The sequence below is a fragment of the Perissodus microlepis genome, chromosome 20 (assembly GCF_051167445.1).
Source record: "Perissodus microlepis isolate ML-2025 ecotype Zambia chromosome 20, ASM5116744v1, whole genome shotgun sequence".
NCBI classification, from domain to species: domain Eukaryota; kingdom Metazoa; phylum Chordata; class Actinopteri; order Cichliformes; family Cichlidae; genus Perissodus; species Perissodus microlepis.
Window position 1 is genome coordinate 10,447,540 of NC_140480.1, and position 14,910 is coordinate 10,462,449.

Below are 14,910 nucleotides of genomic sequence, written 5' to 3' on the forward strand. Positions count from 1 at the left end.
CCCACTTTTAGTCAGGCGCATTTTGAGGAGAAATAACTTTGCTCGTTATCAAATTATCAGTATCTTTGGAAACATTTAATATGGTAAAAAAATGGTAAAATGGCCTGCATTTGTATAGCGCTTTTCTAGTCCCTAAGGACCCCAAAGCGCTTCACACTACATTCAGTCATTCACCCATTCACACACTGGCGATGGCAAGCTACATTGTAGCCGCAGCTGCCCTGGGGCGCACTGACAGAGGCGAGGTTGCCGGACACTGGCGCCACCGGGCCCTCTGACCACCACCAGTAGGCAAACATGGGGTTAGTATCTTGCCCAAGGATATTTGGTATGCAGCCAGGAGGCAGCCTGGGATCGAACCTCCGACCTTCTGATTAGTGGCTGACCTGCTCTGCCATCTGAGCTACAGCCACCATCGTGATGGTTTAAATGCTGAGTCGTTTTCTGTTGTAGAATTCATATTCATAATAATATTTAGACAGCGGCACTATAGGTGTTGGCAGTTTTTGCAGTTTTACAAGCCCTCACGGTAAAAATATGGAATTAAATGTCACTAATGGGCTCTTCTCAAAAAACATCAGCGTCTGTGTCACACTGATTTTGATTAACTGACTTATTTTATTGTAATCAAACCTATTTTGATATTGTTGTCTTGTTTTTCCTTTAGCAAGGTGGTTCCCTTCCAATTGTAGCAGGACCAGTACGTCTGCCAGCTCCAGGTAGAGCTCCAGTGACCAGGAAGACCTCAGCATTCACCAATTCCTGCTGAATTACCGCAAACAGAAAGAACTGACAGAGGGCATTGGAATAGAGGATGATTATAACACTGAAGACCAAGGTAATAGGTCTGTCTAAGGGCCAGTGGAATATAAGCTATATGTTGTAGTGGTGACTATTTTAGATTAGGGCTGCCACGATTATTTGACTAGTCACGATTACGTCGACTATCAAAATCGTCGACGACTGATTTAATAGTCGACGCCTCGTTTGAAGCATCACAAAAGACGCAGGAATAAGTAGTAGGATTTAAGAGTGTAATAACGGACTGAAACAGAAGATGGCAGCACCTGTATGTACTAGGATGCCAGCTGCCGTTAAACCCCAAAGAAGAAGAAGCTGTATCCCAGAATTCATAGCGCAGTGCAGCTCAGTTTACAACAATGGCGGCAGCTAGTTAGTTTTAATATTACTTTTATTATTCTTTCTGGGTCACAAAATAAACGATTAAAATATTTTCAGGCGAGAATGTAACTGTATAAACCTCAAATATTTGCTCAGTTTATCAAGACACCACATATTTTCAGAAGCCCTCCGACGTTTTTGGAGACGTCTGTTACCCACTAGCTCGGTAGCTAACCGGGGGCAAGGCTCACTAGAGCCCGTGAGAACACCGGACTCCCGCAAATCGTTTTCAAACCCACCGCTGTCTTTCGCTACTCAGGTTAAATATATATAAGTCACTTAGATAACTTCAAAATGTTATTGTTTGGCTTTTTTTTAGTATTTTATTTGTTCCTGAGTAAATCGGTTTGGCTGAGATTAAAGTTATAGTTTTTACGCAGCTGAATAAACGTCAAGCAGACAACTGATTACCAGAAGTGTGAGATGCTCGGGAATATACTCCGGTGTCCCGTTATATTTTAGATAGCAAGGAGCAGACGGCTGAGTTTATTAAACTTCACCGAAACAATCTGCAAATTTCATTAAAATTTAATAAACTATCATCTTGTCTTTATTTTTAGTTAGCACATACCTTAAACACTTAAAGCTGTAAACTAATGATAGTTATATAAGAGCAGATGCATGCTGGTGGAATAAGCTGTACGTTTTATGTCCAATGGATGCATGATCTGATTAGTCGACTAATCGCAAAAATAATCGGTGACTAGTCGACTATCAAAATAATCGTTTGTGGCAGCCCTATTTTAGATTCAGAGTGTAGAGGAGATGGATCATTGTAATTAAGAGTCATAGAAATCTGAACCTCACTGCAAAACTGGCGGTCTAACTGTACATGTGCTCCATTGCAGAGGTCCTTCCCCTTGAGTGTAAGGATGTTGAAGATACTGGTAGTCCTGATGTGAAAGCAGAGCTTCCCTCCCACCTCAGCATCACTAAGGATGTTATGGAGCGCTGCATTCATCTGCTGTCTGATCCCAGCCTCAGGCTCCGACTCAAGGTACTGTATCAGTAGTTTTATGTAGAGTCAACTGTTGGACTAATAACAAAAATAATCATTCTTGTGAAGGTAGGACCGCCAGCGTTGGTACAATTCATCCTGTCAGAACTGTGTGGAGGACTGTTCAGTGGTATAATGCTCATCAAGGAAAAACATTCAGTCTGGTCCAGGAGTGAAACAGAAATAAGTCTGTGCTGAAGTCGTGCCTGCTCAGGAGTTTGGGCTCTCAATGAAGACCTCAGTAATTAGTTTCAGCTCACATATAATCAGGATCAAAACAGAGATAATTGTTAGGTGTGTTGTGTGTCTTTGTCCTTAGGTACTGGACGTGCTGGAGTTGTGCGTTCAGGTGCTGAGTGAGAGAGAAAATGAACTGCTGCCTATGGCTCATCGCTGCTGGCCAGCACTCCTGCAGAGACTCACAGCTGATGACCCATTAGCAGTCCTCAGAGCCTTCAGGGTAAGTAAAACAAACCTCTCTTTTCATTACGTGAGTCAAAATTATTCAAGTCGTCTTTAGTTTTAAACTCTTAGTAGTGAAAGAATGAAAGATGGTGCCCAACAACAGGCTTATTTCATTCAGAAATGGTTCTATTATTTTCTTTTTTGGGTTGTAATGTGAAGACTCTTTAAACTAACATTTCTTCTATCAGCACAGAAAAATCACTGTGTGGATGCCTTCTTAGAGGCTGCTTTTCAAACTGTCTCAGAAAATCACAAAGTAGGACTTTGTGATAAATGAAGCTGATAGTTTTTTGTGAGCTTTGGTGCAAGTGTCAGCTGATTCAACTTGTCGGTGTAAATTAGGCTACTCGTCAGCTCCTGTCATCAGCTGGAATATTTTTAAATTTGCTATTCATATTTTCATTGATGAGCTGACAAATACAGACACGTTAAGTCTGTAAACAGTCATTTATTCACTCAGAGCTGCTGCTGGGAAATTGTTTCATCAGCTTTTGGATATATACGAGTTTTGTAAATACTACAATTTGTCCATGAGTATACAACGGTAAAGTTTTATTGAATTTTGACAGCTTGCTGCTTTTGTACATTACATTTTTGTACATTACATGCCAGGTGCTGTGCGTGCTGGGTGAAACATGTGGGGACTTTGTGAGGAGAACTGTACCTGGGCTCTGGCAATGATCAAAGCAACCACAACATGGACAAATCAGAGCAAGACAACTATTCTTAGTATGACGCCTCACTTTATGGAGATTGGTGCAACATGAAGCCCATTTATGTAAAACCACATTGAAGATAGATTACCTCTTATCTTATCTTATCTTATCTTATCTTATCAAAGCCTATTTGATCACAGGGCTGTAACTTTCTTGTAGGAATAAACTTAATGGTTCTTCTTAAATGAATGAGTTATAGTCAGCTTTCTTCCTGTGAGTGAGACAACAGCAATACAAGTTTGTGTCTGTACTTTAGTACAGAGATGAAGATGTCTCTATACTAAGGTTAACAATTAGGTTGTTAGCCTGATTTGACATTAAAGCTGTGTGTGGGGAGATGAGTCGTCAGAAAAAGCCAAAAAAGTCAAAGAACTCATTGAAGCTCTTTCACCACCAGGTGGCAGTCTTGTATAACAATGAAAATCAACCATTGGTATCATCGTCAGGGCATCTCTGTTTTATTATAAAAACCTTAAACCGTGGAACAGTTTGACATCCTAAACACGTGACGGTGATGTTGTTCCTAAAAATGCCTCTTCACTGTGGCAGCTCTGTGATTCACCATATTTTGACTTGACTTGACTTTGATGATACGGACCACAGCCAGCTGTGCCAGCAGGATGCTGCTCAGGTCCAAACTGCACACACAGCTACGACTGCAAGAAGCTCTTCTTATACCCAACTGAGAAACGTGATTGTTCAATCAGCGAATGCAAAGCCATTTAATTGATAAGCTCAGAGAAGTTGTTGTTGTTATTTTTGTTTACTTTGTGCTCAACATACTTCCATTAGCATGTTGAAAATATTCAAGGCCTGCAGGCTTCTGCCATTACATTCCCAACAACCATTAAAAAATACTACGATAGCTAAAATGAGAGAACGATCAAGTGTCACATCTGAACGATCTTTCACATCTCAAAACTCTCTCTCGCTGCCATCACTCCCAAAACTTTCCGCTCTTCCTAAACAACCAAATCTCACGTGTTGCCATTTTTTTTATTGCTCAACATGGTACATTTTTCCACCACTAGGAAAGAGGTGGCTTTTTTTTCTTTCTTTACTGTTTCAAGTAATAATTTTACACAGGTAAAACTATTACTTGAAAATGATTACAAACACTGATGTGAAGCTATTGGATGCCTGACAAAGGATAAATGGGGACAAAATACAATGCATGGAAATAAAGACAGAGCCTTTAATGGTAAAAGAATATGTTTTATCACATTATAATTAAAAATCAGAATAGTCAAATAAGTACAGTTGAAGATCACATGAAGTTGTCTAAGGAGCTTGGAAAAGAAAGCAACTAGACTTTGAATAGTGGGTTAAAGACCCCCTTAAGTGACCATCCCCACTAGTGTTTAAATACACGGGACTCTGCACCATTTGGTCTTAGAAGAGAAGAAGCCTCGTGAACCAGGTTAAACATAAAGGAGTCCAGTTGTTGTTTTTTTTCATGCTCTTAGACTACTGTGACCTGGATGACTGAGAACCTACACTGACATTACATGAAGCTGTTTGCTGATTACATAAATTTTAGTTTTAACCTTTAGGGCCCTACATGGTCAGGCTCCCCAGTATATATCTGACCTGCTGAAACCTCATTCATCTTCCCGAGCTCTAAGGTCATCAGGTCAGAGTCTTCCAGTGGCCCCACGCACTCGATTTAAAACTCGTGGTGATCGGGCCTTTCAGGCAGTGGCACCACGGTTGTGGAATTCTCTTCCACTGTTTTTACACTGCACTGACTCCATTGTTTCTTTTAAAAAGCAGCTAAAGACATTTTTATATACACAAGCTGTCAATTAATTAGTTGTTTTTATGTTGTTTTACATTGTTATTTCTTATATTTTCATTCTTATTAATTTTCATTCTCTGTATTGTGAATCACTTTGTGATTTTTGTCTGTGAAGCGCGCTATATAAATAGATTTTACTTTACTTTTACTTACTTACTTTACCTTTGTACATAAAAACAAACAAACAAACATCCAAACTCTTGCTAACGATAACCATCTTAGCTCTTATCTCCTCACTTTCAATTTTTGACAATTGTTTTGCTTACACTGAAGTGTTGTATGTAATATAACCATAACCATATGACAAGACTACACATGAACTGTTGTGCACATCAATTCATGACACAACGGAATGACAGCAGGAAACCACATACCAGTTACAATACCAGTTATTGAACATTACAGAGTAATAAAATCCAGCCTCCAATAAACAGATTATCACAGTATGTTGCTTTAATACCTAATACTCCTCTAAACCTGGCTTGTTAGGTCATGTCTTCCATCACCCTAACAATGATTATGTGTAATATGACAGAGGGCTGTCATACAGTCCAGTACAGTGATCAAGAAAGGTAACAAATATGTAGTGTTGTCTCCCTCTAGTGGCAGGAAATAAAAGTGTTAAAATAGCATGTGCCAAGACCGTTTTTGTTTTTTTCCTCTTAGTCTTCATAGGATTAGTTTGCAGGTTCACTGTTTAAGTTTTTATTGTGAAAATTAGATAAATGTTGAAAAATAGTGGCAAATAAAAACTAGTCCCTTTGGCTAAAATAACATCAGTTGGTTGGCACACAGCAAGAAAAAAAAAAGGTGTGTGTGTGTGTGTGTGCAGGGGTGTAAGGCCCAGGGGCCAAGCAAGGACTAATCCGGCCCAAAGGAAAATGTGAGTGAGAACACAAATGTTGGACATTTAACTGTGTTTTATAAGTTTTGCATTTTCCTCTGCTGATAAAGACCTTCTTCACAGCTATTTAAATTATACCAAAGTAATAAATAAATGATTAAATAAATAGAAATCTCCCAGTTATTTCACAACTATAGAAATTTCAGATTTTACAGTGATTAAAAGCTTTCTCTTTTTTAATTATAATGAGATATCTCTACCACATCAAGGCACAAGCAATAGAAAAAGCCTTGTTAAAGGGATACCTGAACCTTTACACGTGTATTTCCTGCACTTTATGCCCCCAAAACGACTTAAAATTATCTGTGCACAAGTAGTACACAAGAGCATTGATACATTTGAGTTTTAATATTCTTTTATTGTCCTCAACTCATAAACTATACTAAAACATAATGACAGCATAACCTTTTTGTCAGTTTGTCCTCATGTAAATGTGTTCATATACATTCAGGTGGCTTCAAAGTGCTTTCTTCAAACATGACACCTGACATACAAAAAAATGAAACAATATTTGCACATTTAACAATATCCAGACCACTGCTGTGCTTGTTTTGGCTCAGCTAAGCAGTTAAGGTGTGATTTACATCCATGTCTGTCCACTCATGATATACTATACATATGTAGTTAGTTATGGCTAAAAACTCCCCTTTGATTACTGACTTGCATTCGCTTCATCAATGAATCAGAGTAAACATTTGTCCTAGATTAACACTGTAGGGTCTTTACCTTACAATATGACGTGCCTTGATAAAAGATTTGTTGACAGTGGTGCTATATGAATAAAACTGAACACATCTAAAAGTCTTCCGGAAATTTGGCTTTATTAGAACAGGATGGATTGATGACCACAGCCCTCTCAGCACAGGGCTGACAGGACTTTTCCCCATATAGTAAATAAAACACAAAATAGATTAAGACAGAATACTATACCAAACTTAAAGATAAAAGGGCATTAACTGTTTTATCAGCTCTTGCTTTTCAAAGACAATGAGGAGCAAAGTACAGTTAGAAGTGTTTGTTCTGATGAAGACTTTTAAACTGTAAACAGCGGCTAAGTGAACAAGAATCTGTGTCCACGAATCCTGGGCAGTGACAACACTTAAACACCATCGTCCAAAATCCTCAGTGCAACCCCTTATCAAAAAGTTTGACATATTTTACAACCATTAAATGTTAGAGAAGCCTCTGAAAAAGAGGTCACAGTTACTACCTGAGCAAAAACCTCTGCTTATGCTCACAGACCCTAAATCGTAACAAATAAGACAATAACAACAACACGAGTGATGACAAAGTGACACTATAAAGGTTGGTGAAGAGCAAGCATGAAGTGAGACATTGTGTGCACACTTTCTCTTTTAAAAAGTATAATGCTAACTCTGTTTGGAGCTGGGTAGGTATACTACTGTATATGCTGAATTTACCAAACATGCTCAGCTGCTGGAAATTGATAAGCAAAGTGAGAGTGAAGACGAGGTGAAACCAAAACAATTAGCTGAAAGAATCTAAAATGTCCTCTGGGTTGTTCAACATTTAGAACAACTCCCTAAAATGTTTAGATCACGGATTCTGTGGGTTTAAGATTTGTGATCATTTCTGTGAGGAAAACAGAAGAAAAATGTTTCCCGTGTGAGCTTGGCTACTATTGCCGTGCGAATTGTGAAGACTGTTATTTTTAGATAAACAGTCAAAGTGTCCCAGTGGAGGAAATCATAGCTGTGACATGTAAAGTTTTAAAGCTTGTCTTTATTTATTTTTAAGACTGTACACGCCACATTAAAGACCCATGTATTTTGAACATGCGTGTTCCATGTGTGTGCATTCAACCTTTGCGTTTGATAACATTCTCCCATTTCTGTTGTCGGAAATATTTATGGTAAGTCCTCATTTGAGCATGAAGCTCAGACGGACAAAGGTACGGCACGTTTTTCTCTTTCCAAACACAGGATCTGGGAGGCCTCCCCGTGCACGCACGATCTGCCTCTCCCCTATACCCTGCCCCAATTTATATGTTTATATTTAGGCCTGATATTAATTTCCATCACCACCATCGCTTGGAGTTATTTATTTTTAGACAGCAAGGAGCAGCTTGAAGTGAGCTGTGATATGTAAATTGTTGTGATCCATTACAGGTGTCTCAGCGCCCACACACGGGACACATGGTCTGATGTTTAGAAAGAAGAAGATGAAAAGGGTTCAGCCAGTTTGGCAGAAATCTGTGCACACGAGTGTTTATGGAAGCTAAATTTGATAACAATGTATCAGAGCTGGAAGAAATTCAAGTTTTGATATAAATATTTCTTGTCACCACACCAGACTGCAAAGCAAGTTTAGCACAGCCAAGGGTTTTCTTTCTTTTTTTTTTTTTTGTTAGCTGGGATAAACCCCAGTCAGAGCTTCATGAAGACACAGTTTTAGCAATTTGATCCATTCTTTGCATAAAGTGGAAAAACCAAGTGCCACCTTCAGTCAAGAGCAGGGGTGGGAATTTAATTTACCCCAAAGGGAAACTGGGACTGTTGTGGAGGGGCACACCGATAAGCTAAACTCAATTCTGCTAAATATTAATTTCATCTCTTTCTAAAACTGCTACCGGTAACTGTAGATGTTACAGTTTAGCAATGGAAAAGTGAAATGGGCATATTAAATGGACTGAGATATATCTATATCTATATATCTATATCTATATATCTATATATATATCTATATATCTATATATATATCGATCTATCGATCTATCTATCTATCGATAGATAGATATATCTATCGATAGATAGATATATCTATCGATAGATCTATCGATAGATAGATATATAGATAGATATAGAGGGACCGGTCCCATCCAACTACCGACCAATAACCTGCCTCAGTACTACATGGAAGCTCCTGTCAGGCATCATATCGGCTAAGATGAACAGGCACATGGGTCAATACATGAGTGGGGCACAGAAAGGGATTGGCAAGAATACCAGAGGTGCAAAACACCAGCTACTGGTAGACAGAACAGTCAGCCGAGACTGCAAGACCAGACTGACCAACCTGTGCACTGCCTGGATTGATTACAAGAAGGCCTATGACTCAATGCCCCACAGCTGGATCCTGGAATGCTTAGAATTGTACAAGATCAACAGGACCCTAAGAGCCTTCATCAGGAACTCAATGGGGATGTGGCGTACAACACTAGAGGCCAACTCCAAGCCCATAGCACAAGTCACCATCAAGTGCGGGATCTACCAAGGAGATGCTCTGTCCCCACTGCTGTTCTGCATAGGCCTGAACCCCCTCAGTGAGATCATTAACAAGACTGGCTACGGATACCAACTACGGAACGGAGCAGTTGTCAGCCACCTCCTGTACATGGATGACATCAAGCTGTATGCCAAGAGTGAACGAGACATCGATTCACTGATCCACACTACCAGGCTATACAGCAATGACATTGGAATGTCGTTCGGACTGGAGAAGTGTAGTCGAATGGTAACGAAGAGAGGGAAGGTAGTCAGAACTGAGGGGATTGAACTACCAGAAGGCAACATTGCAGACATAGAGGACAGTTACAAGTACCTGGGGATCCCGCAGGCGAATGGGAACCATGAAGAGGCCGCTAAAAAGGCTGCAACCACCAAGTACCTGCAGAGGGTCAGGCAAGTCCTGAGGAGTCAGCTGAACGGTAAGAACAAGATCCGGGCCATCAACACCTACGCCCTGCCCGTGATCAGGTACCCTGCTGGGGTAATAGGCTGGCCAAAGGAGGAGATAGAAGCCACTGACATAAAGACAAGAAAGCTCCTTACCATGCATGGAGGGTTTCACCCCAAGTCCAGTACCCTGAGGCTGTACGCTAAGCGGAAGGAAGGGGGCCGGGGACTGGTGAGTGTCAGCACCACAGTCCAGGATGAGACAACGAACATCCAAGAATACATTGGGAAGATGGCCCTAACTGACCGAGTGCTCAGTGAATACCTCAGGCAGCAGAAACCCAAGAAAGAGGAGGGAGACGAGGAACCATCATGGAAGGACAGGGCCCTGCACGGTATGTACCACCGGCAGATAGAGGAGGTGGCTGACATCCAGAAATCCTACCAGTGGCTGGACAAAGCTGGACTGAAAGACAGCACAGAGGCACTAATCATGGCAGCACAAGAACAAGCTCTGAGTACAAGATCCATAGAGGCTGGGGTCTATCACACCAGGCAAGACCCCAGGTGCAGGCTGTGTAAAGATGCTCCAGAGACAATCCAGCACATAACAGCAGGGTGCAAGATGCTAGCAGGCAAGGCATACATGGAACGCCATAACCAAGTAGCCGGCATAGTGTACAGGAACATCTGTGCCGAGTATAACCTGGAAGTCCCGAGGTCAAAATGGGAGATGCCCCCAAGGGTGGTGGAGAATGACCGAGCTAAGATCCTGTGGGACTTCCAGATACAGACGGACAAAATGGTGGTGGCTAACCAACCGGACATAGTGGTGGTAGACAAACAGAAGAAGACGGCCGTAGTGATCGATGTAGCGGTTCCGAATGACAGCAATATCAGGAAGAATGAACACGAGAAGCTGGAGAAATACCAAGGGCTCAGAGAAGAGCTCGAGAGGATGTGGAGGGTGAAGGTGACGGTGGTCCCCGTGGTAATCGGAGCACTAGGTGCGGTGACTCCCAAGCTAGGCGAGTGGCTCCAGCAGATCCCGGGAACAACATCGGAGATCTCTGTCCAGAAGAGCGCAGTCCTAGGAACAGCTAAGATACTGCGCAGGACCCTCAAGCTCCCAGGCCTCTGGTAGAGGACCCGAGCTTGAAGGATAAACCGCCCGCAGGGGCGAGATGGGTGTTTTTATATATATATATATATATATATATATATATATATATATATAGAGAGAGAGAGAGAGAGAGAGAGATAGCACTTTACTTTTCTATCTGGGGACTCAAAGTGCTTCGCACAACTTGTCTCATTCTCTGTTCTTTCGATCTAACATGCACATCCATTCATGCTTGGATACATCCCAGAGCAACTTGACTTTAGCATCTTGCACAAACGGGAGGGATCTAACCACCAACCTTCCAATTAGCAGATGACCTGCTGTATATTTAATCATCATCCCCTAAACTATAGTGAACAAAATGCCCATTTTTACAAAATTTAAAAGGCTTTATAAAAAGTGCTTTTGCTATTTTGCTTGCTGTTTAATGACTTCATGTACAGTTTTCCACCTTTTCCTTGTTCAGTGTGAGAAATCTAGTCTTTAACTAGATATTGAACCTGACCTTTGAAAGTCAGTTTCAATGTCTCAGGTAGAAATGCAAAGAACAGCAGACAGGTGATTGCCACAGAAAGGATCTATATATCAGGATGTGTTAAATGTAATCACTGAGAATGTTTGCTCATTTACTGCATGATGGTAGATCCAAAGAGATGACACATCTTGTGTGCGTGTCTCTTTTTATATGCAAAGTTCGGTTGATGTTAACGGTATTATTTACACATATAAAAAGCCATGGTTTGTAACACCTGCCAATTTGTCCCATTTCAGCCAAAGTCTACTGTTAATTTAGTAATGTAGACCTGGATGTTGAAAAGACTGAGTTCAAAAAGTTCTGTTTACACTGTAATATTCAGACTGATTTTCCTAAATCTTGCATCAAGCATTTGCCATAAATACAATAATACTTAAGAGACATTTTCAAACAATAAAAACTTGAGTGAAATGGGCAAACCTGCTCTGGAAACTAACTAAAATAAAATGGAATTAAAAAGAGAAAAGTAAAAAAAAAAAAAAAACTAATAAGAGAATACAAAACTATAATAACTTTGATTTGTACTTAACTCCATTAACAGACCATTCTCTGGTGTTATCTCAACTGCAAAGTTGATTACGGTAATTGTCTGTATTGCAATTGAAGCTCTGTGTTTCTGGCTGTGCCCTCGATCCGTTTTGTTACAGGTTGTCCAGAGACGGGCACATTTTTGAAGACTTCTTTTTTTCTTAGGACATATTAGCGAGGCAGTGTCGATCAAGCCCTCATTGCTAAACTCCCCATCAGAGAGTGGCTTACTGCTTTTTGTGATTTAGTGGGAAATTACAAAGCAGGCCTTGACTGCTCCATCCCTGGGTATGTAAAGATGGGTAAACAGTTGTTCTTGTCAGATGGGCATTTGAATCTCATCAGTCAGGTTTGTGTTTTTTTTCTGTAAGTTGAGTCTTCTAATAGTGATTTAAATCATGATCCTTAAATGCAGCAAGCTGCTCTTCATTAAATAAATACTCAGGGGTGCATATCTTGTTAAAAACCATACATTCAGAAGAGAAACTTTTGTGGTTGTTACATTCTCTTTAACTAACCAGACCAAAACAGCACAGAACCACATCATCAACTTTTTTATATTTACAGTTGCTTTAATTTCTGTATGATCTGTGTAATACTGAATAATATTCTTGTAGCTACAGAGCAGCAGATATGCCCATCCTACACTGCTGATCTTGATAAGCATGAAGAGGCTATGACTGAGGAGAATAGTCTTAACAGAGTCATTTAAATTAAGTCATTTAAATGATTTATGTGTATTTAATTTTAAATCATATCAAAGGATTCAGATCATGTCTTCATGATGGCTGGTAGCCTTATTTATTTGAGCCTACCAGGACAAATAACTTATATTGTGCATCACAAAGATGAATTGTAGACTAATTTGTTATAAATTGTTTTGTTTTTTTTAAATCCACTGTGGAAAAGGTGGACTGGGTTTGACAATGTCTGCAATCTGATACAACTGCAACTAGATAGTAACACAGAGACGTGTCCTTCTCCCACTGCAGCTGGACAATGTCCATGACGTGTCTGCTCAGATGTTTTTTTGTTAGTTAGTAATAATTATTTTGTTTTATTTTGTCCAGTTGCTTTCTTTTTTCAAGTTAATACAACCTCAAGTTCATACAAGTGAAAATGATCAACCTAGGTGAATTCAAAGACACCTTTGTGCTGAAATTTGGTACTCAGTAGTTTGTATGACCCCCACGTGCTTGTATGCGTGCCTGATATCGGGGCACTCTCCTAATGAGATGTCTCCTGGGGGATTTCCTCCCAGATCTGGACCAGAGCCTTGATAGTGTGAGATGCGACCTGGGGATTTCAGATGGACCAAAACATCATCTCCTAGAGGTGTTCTGTTGAATTTTAGGTAGCGTGGGGGGCCAGTCCATGGTATCAATCCTTCATCCTTCAGGAACTGTCTGCATATTCTTGCCGCATGAGCCCGGGCATTGCTGTGGACCTTCTCCAGATCCTTTATCATTTGTTACATGTGCTCAGGGTGAACCTCCTCTCATCTGTGAAAACCACAGGGCACCAGTGGTGGATCTTTCAATTTTGGTATTCTGTGGTATTCTGATCCTAAAGTGAAGGGGAAAAAAAAAGAAAATGCGAGGAGAGAAAAAAAAAAGGCCTCTACTTTAAAAGCAGATGGGGATTGTCTCATTGTTGCCCTTCTAGTGCAGCTGCCGTTAATTTAATTAACAGCAGAGCAAGAGAAACAGATTAAAAAAACCCTCTGCTACTTAACTCAGCATATCAATATCCCAGACGTTTAACTGACTTCATCCTATACTCTGATTAAAAACTGTTTTAGCAGTATTTATTCACTAGAACAAAAATCTGTGGCAAAAAGAGCACTTTGATGCTGAGCAGTGGTGTGTGCACAAGAGAAATGACATCATTTATTATCAGGAAAATAGAGGTTTCTCTTCTAACTGTGGACTTGACTTATAACTCAGTGGGGAGAGTTTGAGAATTTCCAGCTCTGTGTCCTAACTGCGAGTGTCAAAGAAACTCATCATGAACCGGGTGTTTTCATCAGAGGGAAGCATCTTTCCTATGAAATGCAAAATGCTAACAATAGACTCTTCTCTTGTCAGGGTGTGGCTGTGGGCCATGCTGTACTGGAGGCTGACCCAGAAATTTGAAGAGCTAAAGCCCACGTTGGATCTGGACCAGTGCATGCTGAAGCACAGTGGATGAAAGTAACAAAATGTCCCACAGGCCTGCCTCTGATTCACAGTACTCATTCTTTCCTTAATGCTGTGATTAGACCTCAGTGCTGACTGAATGCCAGCTCCTTCCTCCCTCCAGGTCTGTGTTTAGTAACTACAGCTAAGGCATTGCCAGTAAAATAAAACAGTATTGTTTCAAAAACAAGAACCTTCTGTCTTCATTCTTTTAGTATTGTAAGGAAATGTATCAACTCTTTATACAAGAGATCATTATTTATTTATTTTTGTATTTACTACATATGGAAAATAATGGTGCCTCATTGGTGGCCAAGTGTTGTGGTAATAGACTACCATGTTCATTGTATTTCATGTAATTTAATAAGTATTATATACAGCAGTTCCTGTTAATCCCACACCTTTAATCATTGCATACGGCCAAAATCGCAACACTAGCTGAATTTTCTTTTCTCCAAGTTTTAACTATTACTCCATCTGCTTGGAATGTGTTTAAAAAATCACCACATTTCATTATTTGTAAAGCACAAAAAACAACCTAGGGGCAGAAAAATCTAAGTTGAACTTTGCCCAACTTTATAATCAGAGACAAACATTGGTGGAGCTTCTTTTTAATGAAATTTTTTTCTTTTTAATTATATTGAAGGCAATGGTTGACTGTGCTGAACTGTTAAGAGGAGACGACAGAGAACGGTCTGTGAGAGGCGGGGGATGGTAATGGCTTGCTTTAGAGGAAATCTGGAACCTATAAACTCGGGCAACTTCTGGGACCAGAAACGTCAGAGCGATTTGTTTCACTTGGTTGTATGGCACACCTTTGTCTCCGCCTCATCCCTTTGATCCGACCAAT

The 14,910-nt window shown here is 40.3% G+C and overlaps 1 protein-coding gene across 2 annotated transcripts; it reads left to right on the plus strand.

The window, feature by feature from the left end:
• The first annotated feature begins 673 nt into the window (after positions 1-673).
• LOC146364138 (TELO2-interacting protein 1 homolog) lies at positions 674-14,224 on the plus strand. Of its 2 annotated transcripts, none has more exons than XM_084918323.1 (4): positions 674-838; positions 2,031-2,179; positions 2,499-2,639; positions 13,971-14,224. In XM_084918323.1, exons 2-4 carry the CDS (start codon positions 2,126-2,128, stop codon positions 14,016-14,018), a joined length of 243 nt encoding a protein of 80 aa, XP_084774449.1. In that variant the 5' UTR covers positions 674-838; positions 2,031-2,125; the 3' UTR covers positions 14,019-14,224. The 2 variants fall into 2 exon arrangements, with proteins under 2 accessions (XP_084774449.1, XP_084774448.1); XM_084918322.1 differs by lacking the exon at positions 13,971-14,224 and adding an exon at positions 3,257-3,421.
• The last annotated feature ends 686 nt before the right edge of the window (positions 14,225-14,910 follow it).